Source organism: Dermochelys coriacea, chromosome 4, assembly GCF_009764565.3.
Source record: "Dermochelys coriacea isolate rDerCor1 chromosome 4, rDerCor1.pri.v4, whole genome shotgun sequence".
Taxonomy (NCBI): Eukaryota; Metazoa; Chordata; order Testudines; family Dermochelyidae; genus Dermochelys; species Dermochelys coriacea.
In genome coordinates, this window is record NC_050071.1 from 12,045,403 (window position 1) to 12,061,518 (window position 16,116).

The following is a 16,116-nucleotide window of genomic DNA, read 5'->3' on the forward strand; positions in this document are numbered from 1 at the left end:
AATACAGACTAACACGGCTGCTACTCAGAAACCAGTAATTCATGATAGTCCTTTTGTTCCTATGACTCCAACAACACTGGGCAAGTTTCTTGGATATGCAGACTGCAGTTTTCTAAAGTCCAAAGCTAAAATATTTCTGACTACTAACAATATGCCTGTCTGAAAACCAAATGCTCCACTGAACCAAATCAGAACCATGATGCCAGGAATGCATCCTCTACTTACTGATTCATGGAGCTCATCTGCACTCCACAGCTTTGCCCATGAGTTCAGTAGGAGAAATGATGCTATAAAACAGTGGTTTTCAACCGGGGGTATGCAGAGGTCTTCCAGGGGGTACAGCAACTCATCTGGATATTTGCCTAGTTTTACAACAGGCTACATAAAAAGCACTAATGAGGTCAGTACAAACTAAATTTCATACAGACAATGGCTTGTTTATTCTGCTCTGAAATGCAAGTATAAAATAAATCAACTGGAATATAAATATTGTAATTATATGGTAAAATAAGCAATGTGTCCGTAATAGTGTGCTGTGACGCTTGGATTTTTATGTCTGATTTTGTAAGCAAGACATTAAGTGAGGGGAAACTTGGGTTTGCAAGACAAATCGGACTCCTGAAAGGGGAGCAGTAGTTTGGAAAGGTTGAGAGCCACTGCTATAAAGAGCAGCCATCCCCACAGCCCGAATACTAATTCATCCCTTTCAGAACTGTGGAGACCAAACCCCATGGAGCACCCAGAGAAGGAGGTCACAGGTGTGCATGGCACTGAGCCAACAGAGTCCCCCATGTGCCTAAGACCAGGCCCAGTGATGACAAAGATCGTGCCAACAGAGAGAGAACACATCTTGGGTTGTTTTTATTTTAAGTATATAGTTTAATGTAAAAATGATGGAATTCCAAAATGCGCAGGAATAAGAAAATGGGAACATGAGCCTCAACATTTTTCCATTCATTGAACAAAACAATTAACCCACACAACAGCAGGAACGTGAAATATTCTGTTTTCATAAGGAATTAGCATATTAGCAAAAATCCAGATGAATCAAAATAACTTAAATAAAATCTGAGTTTTTTCTACTCAAAGATTAACTTGTTTTTTATATATATATATATATATATAAATATAAACATTGATGTGCTATAGCATAATAAATAATGCACTTTGGCTACTTAATTTCTGAAAGCCACAAAATCCAAGGCAGTAGTTAGCCTCACGCTGGCTAGGACTCACTGTGATGTTGATGCAACATACTCGTGCAGGGGAGGGGTAACTGTTACCAATTTACTCCTCTACTAGCAAAAGAACAAGTCTTAGACTAAATACAGCTGTGCTGCAAGTGCATTGCACTCATACAACCCTGTGCAGCTTAAGGGGTTTCCAAAGGGTCTTCATTTCCCTCAGCAAATCACTTCTCTATCCAGGGTTTTCGACTTCAGAAAGTGGCATATCCCATAGACAAGTGAGCCTTTTTCTTTTTAAAAAAAAAAGTCTCTTAAAATTATGCTCCTCAATAAATAAATACATATAGAAAATGGATACTGCTAGCTGGAGTCCACCTGAACACATGTTAACAGAGGAGGTGGGTTGCTTGCAGACTGACTGGCACTTTCACAGAGATGCTTCCTTCAAGGGGAAACTGGAGAACATCAGAGATTTTTCTTCTTTGGCTTCTCTTAGCGTTTTGCCTCACCATTGGCTTCAGCTCTGGAAAGAGGGGGAGAAAAAGGAATGGTTTAAAAACCTGTTCTTGGAACAATCACCACTAGTTAGAACATGAGAACTCTTGGGGCTCTGAGTCTGCTCTCAACCATATTAGCTGAAAACTTCATTAACGTTGACATAGTTACTCTTGGTTCACACCAAATGAAGATCAGCTTGGAGTGGGGGGAATTTTTCAGAAGCACTGAGCACCTCTGAGTCCAATAGTCTCCCCAAGGACTTGCAACTGCCCAGCATATGTGGCCATTATCAGTGACTTGCCCAAGCTCACCCAGGAAGTCTGGGGAAGAACAGGGAACAGGAAGAACCTAGTTCCATAATCTAACCACTAGGCCACCTTTAAGGTAGGATATGGTTGTTTATTTCCTGGATTGAGAGAGACAAGTTTTGGGAGAGATTACTGGGCCCTGGGGAGAGGTAACTTTTAAGCAGTTTGTGCTAAGGAACCACCTAGTTCTGCCTTTAAAGTAACTTTTCAGGAAATCGTTCTGAGAATGAATGACTCACTTGTCCAAAATTGCTTTAATGATGATCTTCACCCATGGAGCAGTGGGTTCCAAACACACTTCTCTGCCGTCCTTAAGAGTAGCGCTGCAAAGAAGGAAAACAAAGGTCAGGCATCTATCTACTTGGTGGACTCTGTGGACTCTCATCAGGGTATCTTTCAACCTTTTAAAATACAGGCAAGGCTGGGGTCAGTTGACATAGTTCCATTGACTTCACAAGAGAGCTACACCAATTTACACTAGCTAAGGATCTGTCCCGACATCATTTGTTTGGTTAAAAATGTTCAGGTGTGGGGAAAAAAAAATAAAAATCTCCCTCCTCTGATTATATATGTATATATATATATATATATATATATATACACATATTTATATATACATTATATATATATGGCTTCATGTTTTTTTTAATATTGCCTGGTATCTCTCTCTCTGTACATGTGTAGATATAAAATGTCTTTATCTACATTGGTATTGCTTTTTACGTAAAGGGCTGAATCCTGCATTCCTCTGGCAGGGAAACCACCTATGTACTCAATGGTGAATTTACAGTTGGAGTTTTGCCTGTAGAAGGACTGGAGGAATTGGGTTGAAAGGTTGTATTGGGTATTAATAATTTTGCCTGCCCTTCTAATGCGGGTTCTAGCACTCGATAGATAATGCCCATTATTCCCCATGGGGATTTGTATTTCCATCCCAGAGATGCTGGACACTTTGAAAAGCCAAGTGCATTACCTAATACTTTGTCTTTAGAAAGAATAAAAATCATTCTTCGGGAGTCTCTCTGAGTGGTGTGGGCCTGCTGGTGCTCCTCATCCCCTTGAAAACTCCTGGCCCAGCACAACACAAAGCAGTCTCCTCCAAATTTAGCAGCAGGTAGAATTTTGCAAAACTACTTACATGATTTCAACGTTCTGGCAGTGAGGTCCGCTTGGGGTCAGCTTCACGTCCCGAATGTTCCTGGGAGGGATGAACTTGGAATGCGTGCTGATGCACTGGCATCGGAGCTCATTCCCCATCCTTGCCAGACTCATCCCTGGAAAAGAGCAAGAGTTGTGTCGGGTTAGCTGGGTATCTCGCCATCTATATATGTGAAGCAGAGCACTTGGTTTTGCTTGATCAGACATGCTTGCTCTCTATTTCTTCACAAGGCTCTTGGCTAAAAAGTTACCTTTGTCCTTACCTCTAATTTATGTAAAGGTATGGAGAGCGGTTGATGCTGCTGCAAAATAATGTTTAGATTTTTTTTTTAAAAGAGAATTCTAAGTTACTAGTTGTGTGGGTTTTGTTTGTTTTTTAATTTTATTTAATCCTGCTCGCTCTTGGACACATTCTGACCTCGTTACAATGATGGTGAACCTAGATTTAAAATAATGTCACCGAGAATAAGATTTCAGAGTAGCAGCCGTGTTAATCTGTATTCGCAAATACAGGAAAGGAAAAATAAAAAAGGAAAGGAGTACTTGTGGCACCTTAGAGACTAACAAATTTATAAGCTTTCGTGAGCTACAGCTCTAATAAATTTGTTAGTCTCTAAGGTGCCACAAGTACTCCTTTTCTTTTTTCGAGAATAAGATCTGACCCTTTGCTTTTCATCAGTTTCGAGGACTCTCTCTGATCATGTTCTGTGCTCCTGTTGCTTATTCCCCTCTCCACGTTGTATCCTCCCATGTTTGAGACAACGTGGTGTCACAAACAGGATGATGGACTCATGCAGGGAAGGAGCAAGAGGCGCAGATGAACACTGTAGTCAGACAAGCCCGCCTTCAGTCAAATGTCTTTAGCACCAGGAGAAAAGCTGATAGTGAAAATGATGCAGAAGCGTAACTTTCTAGAGCAAGTCGACTATTTCTCAACATTTCCCACCAGATGTCAGCAGCTCTTCAGAGCAGTGACTGACTTATAGCTCTCTCCAATGATTATCGTTTGAAAAAGTTTTAACAAGACATCAACTTCTTAAAAATCAGCCTAAAAGCGTCTCTCCACGCATAATATGAGCCCGAGGAAGGAATGTGCTTACCTTCTGACACCGCTGCGTAGATTAGGAAAACAGCCAGGACAGCAACAACCGACTTGCAGCTCATGATGAGAGGCGACGTGAGCTTTCCTCCTTGATTCTTCGGTCTCTGCTTGCTAGGAAGGAGCAGTGAGCTTCTCTTGTTATCTCGGAAGGTTTCTGATGTCTGCGCTGTGTAACCCAACCCTCTTATATACTGTCTTGGGGTTTGCGAGGCAGCGCTGTGGAAATTCCCAAAGCGTGCAAGCCGCTATCGCAAAATGAGTCACATGGCTATGGGTAAACCCCCTTCCTAGATGACCCTGTAATTAATAATCCTTCAAATCAAGCTCCTTATCACTGATTTAAATATAAACGTGTACAGCATCGCTGTAACTCGTGGGTTTCTATAACTTATTATTATTTTATGCTAAATTTGATTATCCCTTTATATTCTTTTGTCTTATCATGTGGCTGGTTAAGGAGACATTCAACTTGTGACTTTCCCTGAGCATTTCTTTGATTGGGTATGCTGGGCGGGTTAGTAGAAATGAACTATGCTTTAAACCCAGTGGCCTGTCTCACAGGCAGCTATATATATATATTTTTCTCTTTCTGAAAGTGGAGTTAGCTCCTACTTTTCTACTTGCATTAATTTTAAACATCTGACATCCTGGCCCCACTGAAATCAAAGTCAAAACTCCACACTGACTTCAATGGGGCCAGGAGTTTTGACCCTCTGTTTGTAGGATATAGTTTTATTTTCCTACAACCATTCTCTGCCCCACCCTACCCAGGAGTTTTCCTTGAACACGATAGTCTCTTATGAGGATGAAACATCCAAAGTGGCCAGTGTTCTGTGAAAGGAGTTGTACTGTAATTTCCCAGGTTTCAGAGTAGCAGCCGTGTTAGTCTGTATTCGCAAAAAGAAAAGGAGTACTTGTGGCACCTTAGAGACTAACAAATTTATTAGAGCATAAGCTTTCGTGCATCCGATGAAGTGAGCTGTAGCTCACGAAAGCTTATGCTCTAATAAATTTGTTAGTCTCTAAGGTGCCACAAGTACTCCTTTTCTTTTTGTAATTTCCCAAGCTGCCTGCAAGGATTTAGACACTCAATTCCAGGCTACTTTGAAAATCTCAGCCTTAGCAGTGTGTCAGTATGGTTACTATTTTTCATGTTGCCACTGGGGCTTGCAACTGGGGTTCGCAAGCCCACCCCGCTCCCATGCTTGGAGCCAGGCTGCAGCCTGTCACAAAAGTCAAAGCAACATTAGCCCTACAAAAGTGACTGACTTTTTTTCCTCCCTTCTTGTCAACCTTTGAGAATAGCCCATTCCACATTAATTGATTTGGCTTTTTAGCACTGACCCCACCACTTAGTAAGGCAACTCCCATCTTTTCATATGCTGTGTATTTATACCTCCCTACTGTATTTTCCACTCCATGCATCCAATGAAGTGGGTTTTAGCCCACGAAAGCTTATGCCCAAATAAATTTGTTAGTCCCTAAGGTGCCACAAGGACTCCTCGTTGTTACAGCCTCTTTTAGTGTGAGAGTGAGCACAAGGCTGTGGTTGGGTTGGGAGCCTCGCTCCAAGCTGCAGCACCTCAATACCTGAAGTACTTCTGGAAATGTGACCCCAACAGACTATACAGAGAAAAGAATGGAACTGACTTAACAAAGTGTTGGCAGAGTAAACACACACACAACCCCCAGAGGAATAATTCTCTCTCTCTCTCTCTCTCTCTCTTTTCTTTCAGTTGCAATCATCTTAGGTGTGAACAGATGATAAACAACATAGATATCATGGGTCTGCCTGAATTATGTTTATCTCCTTTAAGGAATTTAGTTGCAGGGACGCTTATTGTTTGTGATTTAAAGAAATTAGTATGGCTTTTGTGGGGTGTGTTCGAAAAGGAAAACACACTGGACTGAACACTGATCTGTTGTGTGATCTACCACGGAGGGTTGGCAGAGCATTCTGGGCTACATGCCATTAGCAGAAATGGATCGATTTCAATTAAGCTAGGGGTACCATCAGTCTGATAGGGGAACCATCAGGATAACTGAAGCCTTGATGCTTCTGCCTTCTCCAGACTGGCCCCACGATGATTTTCTTCTTTCCAGATGTGTCGCTCCCAGGTTCTCCAGTGTGTAGCAAAGCACAGTCTGCAAAGCATGTCAAGTGTAGGGTTTATTATATTGTTAAACACATGCCACTGTTTCAGCAGCATCATTCAACGCATAGTGCTACAATTCATCTCCGGGTAGTGCTTCCCGTTTGCTGCTTCTTCAGATTTCTGCGTGGAAATCAATTAAATCCTGGGAAACGCAGGCCATTCTGTGAATACAGGAGAGAGGCAGATATTCCAAGAAGCTGAAGGTTGTTATGCTAGGGTGGTTTATATATATATTTGATTAAATTAACACTGTCTTGACCACCTGCCCTGACCATGCTTTCTGGTATGAGCTGTATTTCCTGAGATGTGACATGAATATCCTACTGACTTTATTGGGCTAGATCTTCAGTTAGCGAATATCTGCATAATATTGTGTGCCAATATTTTAGCGTATATTAACCTCTTTGTCAGCCAGCTACTTCTGTGTGATACAGGGCAACCAATAGAGTGGATTTCTATCACACCCGCCTCATTTTCCTTTAAGATCTGGGAGTCACAGCCACTCCTTAGCTCTAACCCTGGGAGTACCATCCCCTGCCCTCTCTCCCCAGCACCCTCACACAGCTGTGCTGCTGACAGTGGGCACGCCTCCAAACTCTGGTGTCACGTGCTTCCCTCACCCAAGCAAAGGGGATTGGCATCAGCAGAGTCTCCATTCCCTGTTGCTGAAGTCAGGAAGGCCGGCTGTGCCAGCACTGCCAGCTGTGGAACTGTCAGTACTCGCCCCCACTGCCTGCACCCACCTGCTCCCACTTTCCCAGGAAAGCCAATTTGCCCAGGGGAAAGGAGCAGTAGTGCTGAAAGCCGCCTTTGTTCTTTGGGGCAAGAGGAGGGAAGGGTTACTGAGAAGACTGCAGGAAATGAAGATCCACCCTTCCCCACTCCTATTCCCTCTCCCCACCCTTTTGTCCCATTTGAGGGCGGGGGAGAGGAAGGGTTCTCCTTGCCCCTTGGTCAAAGGCCTCAGGCTTCCCCCTCCTCCCAGCCTCAGCCTTGTCTAAGAAAAAGCAAGAACTGAGGGGAAAAAGCAAGAACTGAGGCCAAGAGTCTGGTTCCACAGTGGGAGATGCAGTGTTTCCAGCTCTTGCTACTCCCTCCCAGGTGTTGGTTTGAGCGGGGCTAGGATTTAACCTTTGGTGTTTTTCTTCAATCTCCAGCTCTTGAAGTCAGGATGATACAATGATTCCATTTTTCATTTATTTCACAGCAACCCCAACCATCACCCAGAATCTTTCTAACTTCCTTAGGTAGTGAGTCCCAACAACATAGTGTCCCTCTCTAGTAATCTGGGTACTTAGTCTGATAGCTGGTAGTTAATTTGTTTATATTTAGTAGTTAATGTACTTGTTACTGTTTCAAGTAGCTTGTTAGTTAAGGGCCCTGGGGTGAGATTAGCTTGCAAAGCTTTTCTTCCCATCATAAAAGATTCTTCAATCCAAGTTCTCAGGGACAACTGCACAGACACACATTACATAAATAGACATGGAGATCAGGTCTTCTTTGCCAAGAAGCCAGGCAACTTTTGGGTGTGGTGCATTCAGAATCACAGGAATGTCACAGCTCTTCTCCTCGCAGGAGACAAAAACAGTCTAGAGGACTCAATGAGCAGGAAACTGTACTCATTCCACCAATGGGAATTGAAAAATTCAGTACTAAGTTTTCCAAGAACATGGATTTCCCCAGACAAACTTTTTCCATATGAGCTAAGTCTAAAGATTACCTCCAGGTCGGTGTTCTATTGAAGTATCATTAATTGCCTCTTATCTTTAAAGCACTCAAGACTTCCTGTCTGTTCAAGCTAAGTCCATTTGGTAGCAATATCTGCATTTCTTCGTCCAGTAGAAATGGAAAGGGAGGTAGATTTTTCTCTTATCAATCAGTGAACAGGTTTACAAAAGGGCTTGCCACATTTTTCTTCCTGTGAGAAAGATCACTCCAGTATAGGACTTAAATATAGTGCTTTCTTCACATATTTTTTTTTACATGGATAGAGTAACTACAGGACCACATCCATAATTTAATCCTAAAAGTACTGTCAAATTTTCATATCAATCAATTCATTCATTTACCAGTTTTCTCCCAAAAAAACCTCATTCTTCACCTTCTGACTCTAAAATACATACTTTCAAAGTGAGTTCATCGTTTTTATTAGGTCGAACTAATCTTTTCCTAAAACATCCAGATTTTTCATTGTTCATGGTAATATTTTTTCATCACTAAGACTTTCAAAATGAGTAGGGGTATTGTATTGGAACTGCTTATGATATTAATAAGAATAATCTTCTGTCAAACATCTGAACTCACTCCACCAGAAATCAAGCTGTGTGGATAGCATGCTTACATTGGTCTTCCAGTACTAGAAGTATGTGGAGCAGCTGCCAGGTCTTCAGCTCGTAGGTTTCCAAACATTATTGGTCACCTCTTGGACATCTAGATAATATTTAGTCCCGCCATGAGTGCAGGGGACTGAGCTAGATGACCTCTGGAGGTCCCTTCCAGTCATACAGTTATGATCTGACTGTTTGTTCAGAAGAGCTGTTTTGCAGTATTTTCTCAGATAACTCCTAGCTCCCAGGAACTTAAAGATGACTCCTGACTAATCATGCTACGTGGGTTCCACATGTGCTGTAACTAGAAAAAGAAAGAACTGGCTCTTGGAGATGCTCTGCACATGTGGCTGTCACAACCCACCCTCCATCCAGGCAGCTCAGAGTCTTATCCCTGAGGATTCTGTGTAGTGAAGGAACTGACTAGTGGTTGGGCTTGCTGTGCCTTTATGCTGGGGGTGGGGGTGAGGGCATGCAGAGTGCATGTGTGATCACCACTGGCCACTGCTAGTGAAAATGTTCCAAACTCCTGTGCTGGGGCACATGGACACTGTGAGTGAGATCAACGTGCAGTAATTTCAATGAACCAGTTACCTAACCATTCTTTACATTTATTTAAATGCTGGAAGGTCAAGGGGAGTTACTTTAACCTTGGAAAGCCCAGTCTGTTATAGAACTCAGTATCTTTCTGACAGTGCTGGAATTATCTAACCCTGGATCAAAGTTCATTTGAAATTGTCATAATTATATAACACAGTATTTGTGTAAACAAAGATATCGTACACAGCTCAGGAAATAAACATGGAGGATGTATTTTTAATGATTAGGCAATTTGCGTCTATAGATATAGCACTAAGCAACTGTCACTTGTAAATTGTAAACTTTTGAGCAATGTAGCTGTTATCTGGGCAAACAAGCATCCTCTAAGGAGAGGGACAGCTATGATGATAGAGAGAGAGAGAGAAGCAAAGATGTTTCCATTAAAAGATGCAGAAATAATGGGATAGGCAAGAAGGTTCCCCAGAAACTATTTTTCAATGGAAAATTAGGTATTTTTAAAAAAATCATGAAGAGTGCCTGGTTTATGTGAAAATTTTCTGCTTTTTGTGGAAAAAACGGTTTTGGGCTAAAAACCAAAATGTTTTGATTAGAAAATGCCACTGCAGAGCCTCATAGGAGCTGTAGTTTAGGTGCCTTGTGCCTAGGGTGATCAGATGTCCCTTTTTTATAGGGACAGTCCTGATTTTGGGGTCTTTTTCTTATATAGGTTCCTATTTCCCCCCTGCCCCTTGTCCCGATTTTTCACATTTGCTGTCTGGTCACCCTACTCATGCCCCTCTAGGGGCAGAGCCCTCCCGCTCCCCCCTCAAGCTGGATTTTCCCTCTCATGATGCACCAAGTCAAGGCAATTCCCGCAGATGCACCACCCAGCTTGCCAAAAGGGGAGACCATGGTACATCATTGGAGATGTGGTCTGGCCAGGTCATGCACCCTACAGAGGAAAACAGCAGTTTGCGGCACCCAAACCACAACTCCCAATAGCTAGTACCTACACAGACATTTTTTAATCAAAGTATTTTTGTTTTCAGATACAATATTTTGGCTTTTGATTTTATTTAACCAAAAACCTGATATTTTCCTCCAGGCAGCAAAACCCCTATTTTCCAACCAGCAATAAGAAATAACCTTTTAATTTCTGTATTTACTTTTCTATCAAATCTAAGATTTTCACTAACTTGCAGTAGATGTATTTCATGTCTGGCAATTAACATATAACAACTGTTCTATATGAAACACAGAGGATGTCAAAAAGACTCTGTTGAAGGGAAAGTACTGCCTGGTGCTCTTGAAAGAAACATTTCTGTCCTGTTGGTTAAGGCAGGTGACATCTGGGGTGAGTATTTATCTTGTTATGATTCATGGGCTGAGAGACTATGACTGCAGGATCTCCTGTGATCACAAGGTGGGTAGAAAAAAGGCAAGAAAACGGAAAGTAACAAGTCCAGTCACAACTATAAGTGGAGAGGTTGATTTGAGCATTGTAATTAGTGTACAGATAGTATTGTCTTGATGGGACTGGTGTTGCATACTTTTGCAATCTTTGTTGTTTAAGAAAGAAACCATCTCCTGGAGTTATGGAGCTTTCATTTTAAAACGAAGTAAGTTTCTAGCACTCAAGGTTGCAGAAAAAACTTGAGAATGTGACCCCCCAAAGGAAAGAGTCCCAAAATTATTATTTTTTAAATCTCATGATGGGGGGGGGGCTGACTCATGATTTTTGAATGCTTGAGACTGGTAATACCATGGACCAGAAGCTCCTGAACGTTTTAATGCAGATGGTGTCTGAATCAAATGCCTTTTGGTACAACTTTCAAAGATGATGATTAGTTTCAGCTGTAGTATGCAGTGATATTGTCTCTTTAAAATTTGTCATGTGCAATCCAGAGTCAGAGAAAATTCCTTTCCAGCTCCATAATTTTTTTTTTTTTTGGTCAAGTGACTGCCACTCCTTAATGAAAAATAAGTCTCCATGCCAAAATACTCCACACTTTCATCAGAGCTGCAACAATAGCACCTTGATACTTATCAAATCCAATTGCTCATTAGGAACAACAGGAACAATTAAGCAACGGTGGAATTGTAATTGTGTGAGACACAGGGATTTTAGAAAGAGAGAGTGAACTTTATTTCCCGGCCACAGTCAAGTGACTTGGCTCAATGTTACAAAATTTCTACTGTAGGCCGGTTCTAGGGATGGGCAAGCAGGATAGTTGCCCTCGGTGCTACCTTCTAGGGGTTTTCCTTCCCCTCCCCCACAAAAGATACATTTTCCGCCCTGGCTGGCAAAATGGCTAGGGCTGCTTCTATTACTATCTCAGTCACGACAGGTCAGCATGCATCCATCTGTGGGAACGGTTGCTTCAATAAAATTGTAGAATGCCGCTGATCTAAGCTCCTCCTTCCTGAGTTTTCAGATCTGACTCATTTGATTTGGAAATTTTGGAATGTTACAATAGCTGAGTCAGTGAATGAGATTAATTCCTTTTTGTTAATCTTCAAAAATAGCAGCAGAGTCCATAAACAAAGGATAATCTCACTTAATCAACAGGTTTATTTTAAGCAAATTATTTCTCTCTCTGGTACTTCCAGGAATTTTTAATGCCTATGCATAATAATGACCTGCCAAGGAGAAAAATATTGGATTTGTGTCTGTTTTTTACTGTTTGTAGCCTGTCATTCTGCCTCTACCAAAGTCCGTATTTTCTTGCGGCAGTAAAGCAATTTCTGCCCTTAGCCACCTCAAGGTAACTTGACTGAGTTGAGTGGGATTTGCACAGATGTAACTAAATGAAGAATTCAGTGAAAGGGTCTAGGTGTTTTAATTGCTAAACCTTTAATCTTCCCCCCCCCCCCATTGACAACAGAAAAATTCCAGACTGAGGAAGTGTGCCAAGTTTCAGGTTGAAAAATTATGGTGCCAAAGTTACAGTGTATGCTTCTGCAAATAGAGATGCAGCTATAGTAGATATATAACTTGGCTATCCATTGGTCTTCAATAGTCTTTGAATCTGGCCCCATACATATCTGCCTACCCCCTCTACAATGCTTGTTTACTTTTATTTACATAGGCTGCTTACTCACTTTGAATAGTGCCTTACTCCCCAAGAAGGTCGTATTGCAATCCATGGGGCTATTTGTACACTAAGGTGCTACTAAATTTGCCAATATTCAAAGTAATTTTCAATAATAGCCACAACATCAAACTTATCTTGACTATGAACAAAGTCTTTACATTTTAGCCTATTGCCAAAAGTGGAGACTGAGTCAAAACATTTATTTGCTGACTAAGAAGTTTGTTGGGAATTTTCCAGATGTATTCAAAAACACAGTGCCCACTTCCTGGTGAGTCAGACCTCACACTGAGGACAAATATCCTATTAGAGACACATTTAGACTTAGTTTCCGGATCACTTCTGACAGAAAAAGGTGAAAATAGAGCAATATCTGACTTGGTTTATGTCTCAATTCAGAGCAAGTATTTCCCAGGAATCCCTCTTCTTTGTTTGTCTAGTACATGGTTTCGGAGTCCTTTGAAATGCATAACATGTCCTAGAGTTGACATTAGTCAAAGCTTCTCCTTAAAGAAATTACATCAGCTCCCATCATGATGGGTAAACATTGGCATTTTTGGTACAATGAACTCCTAAAACACTTAAACTTCATTCAATGAGATTTAACTAAGATATTGCAGGATGTGTCATATCTGTCAATATATTCCTGGGCTTTTACCTATGTTGTGTAATAGCACCATAGGAAATGAAGTCACATCCAAAAGAGGAAGCAGCACATAAAAAAAATTATACAAAATGCTGGACTTGCTTGATACATGACTAGGATACATGTGTTGGTTGGCATGCAACCACGCCCGCAACAAGAAAAAAGAGAATTGAGCAGATAGTTCTTTGACCTGTTTTGCATTATTTCCAAGAAAAAAGCTTATCACTGAATTTTTCCTGGTCTTTCCAGTAGTTCTTTTTCAGTGACTTTCCCTCCCTCAGTCCCCATGACTCTTGCAATACATATCAGTATGTTTTTATTATTTTATTTATTGAGCATCCTAGGTATTTAGGTACTTGATAGAACAAATATCTTAGTCCCTGCCCACAAAGAGCTTACAATATCAGTATAAACATAGCATGACAAAGGATAACAACAAACAGTACAGTGGGGGTTAAGGAGAATGGAACCTAAATAAGATGAGCTGGTTGCTTAGGTTTGTTTTGGTCATATTTCCCCTTCAACTGAGTTGAAGAGAATAAAGGAGGTGGGAGGGTATGTGAAAGTGCAAAAGGAAGGTAAAATCAGAGAAATGCAGGGCTGCAAGGGACCTTGAGAAGTCATCAAGGCCAGGCCCCTGCACAGCGGCAAGACTGAGTAAAACTAGACCATCCCTGATGGGTGTCTGTCCAACCTAGTCTAAAAAACCTCTAGTGGTAGAGATTCCACAACTTCCATTGGAAGCCTGTTCCAGTACATAACAAGTCAGAAAGTTTTTCCTAATATCTAACCTACATCTCCCTTGCTGCAGATTAAGTCCATTACTTTTTGTTCTACCTTCAGTGGACATGGAAAATAATTGATAACAATCCTCTTTATAACAGCCCCTAACATATTTGAAAACTGTTACCAGGTCCCCCTCAGCCTTCTTTTCTTCAGACTAAACAAGTGCAGGATTTTTAACCTTTCCTCATCACTTAAGTTTTCTAAACTTTTTATCATTTTTGTTGCTCTCCTCTGGACTCTGTCCAGTTTGTCCACATCTTTCCTAAAGTGTGACACCCAGAACTGAACACACTACTCCGTTGCTGAGTGGAGTGGGACAACTCCATCCCATGTCTTACTTATGACTCCTGTTAATGCACCCTGCAATAATAGCCTTTTTAGCAGCTGCATCACATTGTTGGTTCGTGTTCAATTTGTGATCCACTATAACCCCCAGATCCTTTTCAGCAGTACTAGCCAATTATTCCCCATTTTGTAGTTGTGCACATGATTTTTTTTTTCTTTCCTAAGTGAAGTATTTTGCACTTGTCTATACTGAGTTTCATCCTGTTTAATTCTGGCCAATTCTCCAGTTTGCCAAAGTCATTTTGAATTCGAATCCTGTTCTCCAAAGTGCAAGCAAGCCATCCCAACTTGGTGTCCTCTGCAAATTTTATAAGCAGACTCTCCACTCTTGGGTCCTCTTTGTTCCCCTTTTTAAAGATGGGTACTATGTTTGTTCTTCTCCAGTCTTCTGGGACTTCGCTTGTCCTCCAGGAATTTCAAAGATAATTTAACAGTTCTAAGATTGCTTCCACTAATTCCTGAAGTACGCTCGGATGAATTTCCTCAGACCCTGCAGACTTAAATATACCTACCTTATCTAAATATTCTTTAACCTGTTCTTCCCCTATTTTGGCTCGCATTCCTTCCCCCTTGTTGTTTATACTGTTGTGTTGAGTATCTGGTCACCATTAGCCTTTTAATGAAGACTGGCAAAATAGGCATTAAACAGCTCTGTTTTCTTGATGTCATCAGTTGTTAGCTCGCCTTCCCCATTAAGTATAGGACCTACATTTTCCTTATCTTTCTGTTGCTTCTAATATATTTAACCTCTTCTTGTTGCCTTTTATGTCCCTTGCTAGGTATAACTTGTATTGTGCCTTAGCCTTTCTGGTTTTCTTCCTACATGCTTGTGCTATTCTTTTGTACTTAGGAAATTGAAAATGTTTCCACTTTTTGTAAAGGATTCCCTTTTTCTTTTCAGGTCATTAAAGAGGTCCTGATGTAGTCATATTGGCCTCTTACTACTCTTCTTCCTAGCTTTCTTTCTCATTGGGATAGTTTGCAGTTGTGCCTTTAATATTGACTGTGAGAAGATGCCAGCTCTCCTGAACTACTTTTCCCCTTAGAGTTTCTTCCCATGGGACCTTACCTACCAGTTCTCTGAGTTTCTTAAAAACTGCTTTTTTTTTTTAAAGTCCATTATCCTTATTCTGCTGCTCTCAGTCCTTCCTTTTTTTTAGAATGGTGAGATGGTGAAGGGTAAGAGGTACGGGCAGGGGAACCATAAAGGACACATGATTAGATTGACTTGTCAATAGGGAGGGATGGCTTGTCTACATGGTGGAGTAATGTGCTCTATGGAGGTGTGATTTCTAAAGCATACTAACGTACATAACTTGATCCTTGTAGACTATGCTGGTGCACACTAAAGGCTCCCTAGTGTGCTTTAACATAGTATTGTTTCAACAGCACTATATTAAAGCACATCAACAGGGTCTACACGGAGTAAGTAATACTCAACACATTACTGCACTTGAGAAATCACAACCCCATTGAACGCCTTACCCCAACGCATAGATAAGCCCTTAGTGAGATGAGCCAAATGTTGCTGCAGATGTCTGCACTAATGTGGAATGGTCACTTGTTGACAGCACTAAAAGAATTTAGCTCTGAGGCAGAGTGGTTCAATACAAGGACAGTGAGAGGATGATGTCAGGAAGACAGAATTCTGAAGATGGAACTTTATTAGAATAAGGAAAGAATATTAAAAATCCTCAGACATCCCAGCCCAACTGAAGTCAGCTGGAGTTTTGCTTCATTGTAGTACTTTTGCCTAGAAATTTCCCCAGCACATGCCTGGCTTCCTGTAGACTAAACATGGCAAATGATATCAAGGGGGTTATATCCCTACTTTTCTCTGGATGCCTGAATATTGATTTCACAGCAAAATCCCATAGCTGCTTAATGAGCCATAATCCTGGAAATAAAAGTGTTGCAGAAACAGTAATTGAAGTCTCACTCTTCCTGTACACTTCCTGCACTATCCAAACC

The 16,116-nt window shown here is 41.2% G+C and overlaps 1 protein-coding gene and 1 long non-coding RNA gene across 2 annotated transcripts in view; one reads left to right on the forward strand and one right to left on the reverse strand.

Moving 5' to 3' along the window:
• Positions 1 to 870: 870 nt before the first annotated feature.
• Positions 871 to 4,451, reverse strand: LOC119855239 (interleukin-8-like). The gene is made up of 4 exons (XM_038400911.2): positions 4,252 to 4,451; positions 3,132 to 3,267; positions 2,233 to 2,316; positions 871 to 1,710 (listed from the first exon to the last, which is right to left on the reverse strand). Exons 1-4 carry the CDS (start codon positions 4,313 to 4,315, stop codon positions 1,680 to 1,682), a joined length of 315 nt encoding a protein of 104 aa, XP_038256839.1. The 5' UTR covers positions 4,316 to 4,451; the 3' UTR covers positions 871 to 1,679.
• The window catches only part of LOC122459933, a 63,395-nt gene continuing 49,282 nt past the window's right edge, over positions 2,004 to 16,116 (forward strand). The window contains exon 1 of the long non-coding RNA XR_006280921.1: positions 2,004 to 2,069. This is a non-coding gene — a long non-coding RNA (uncharacterized LOC122459933). The remainder of the gene's footprint in view (positions 2,070 to 16,116) is intronic.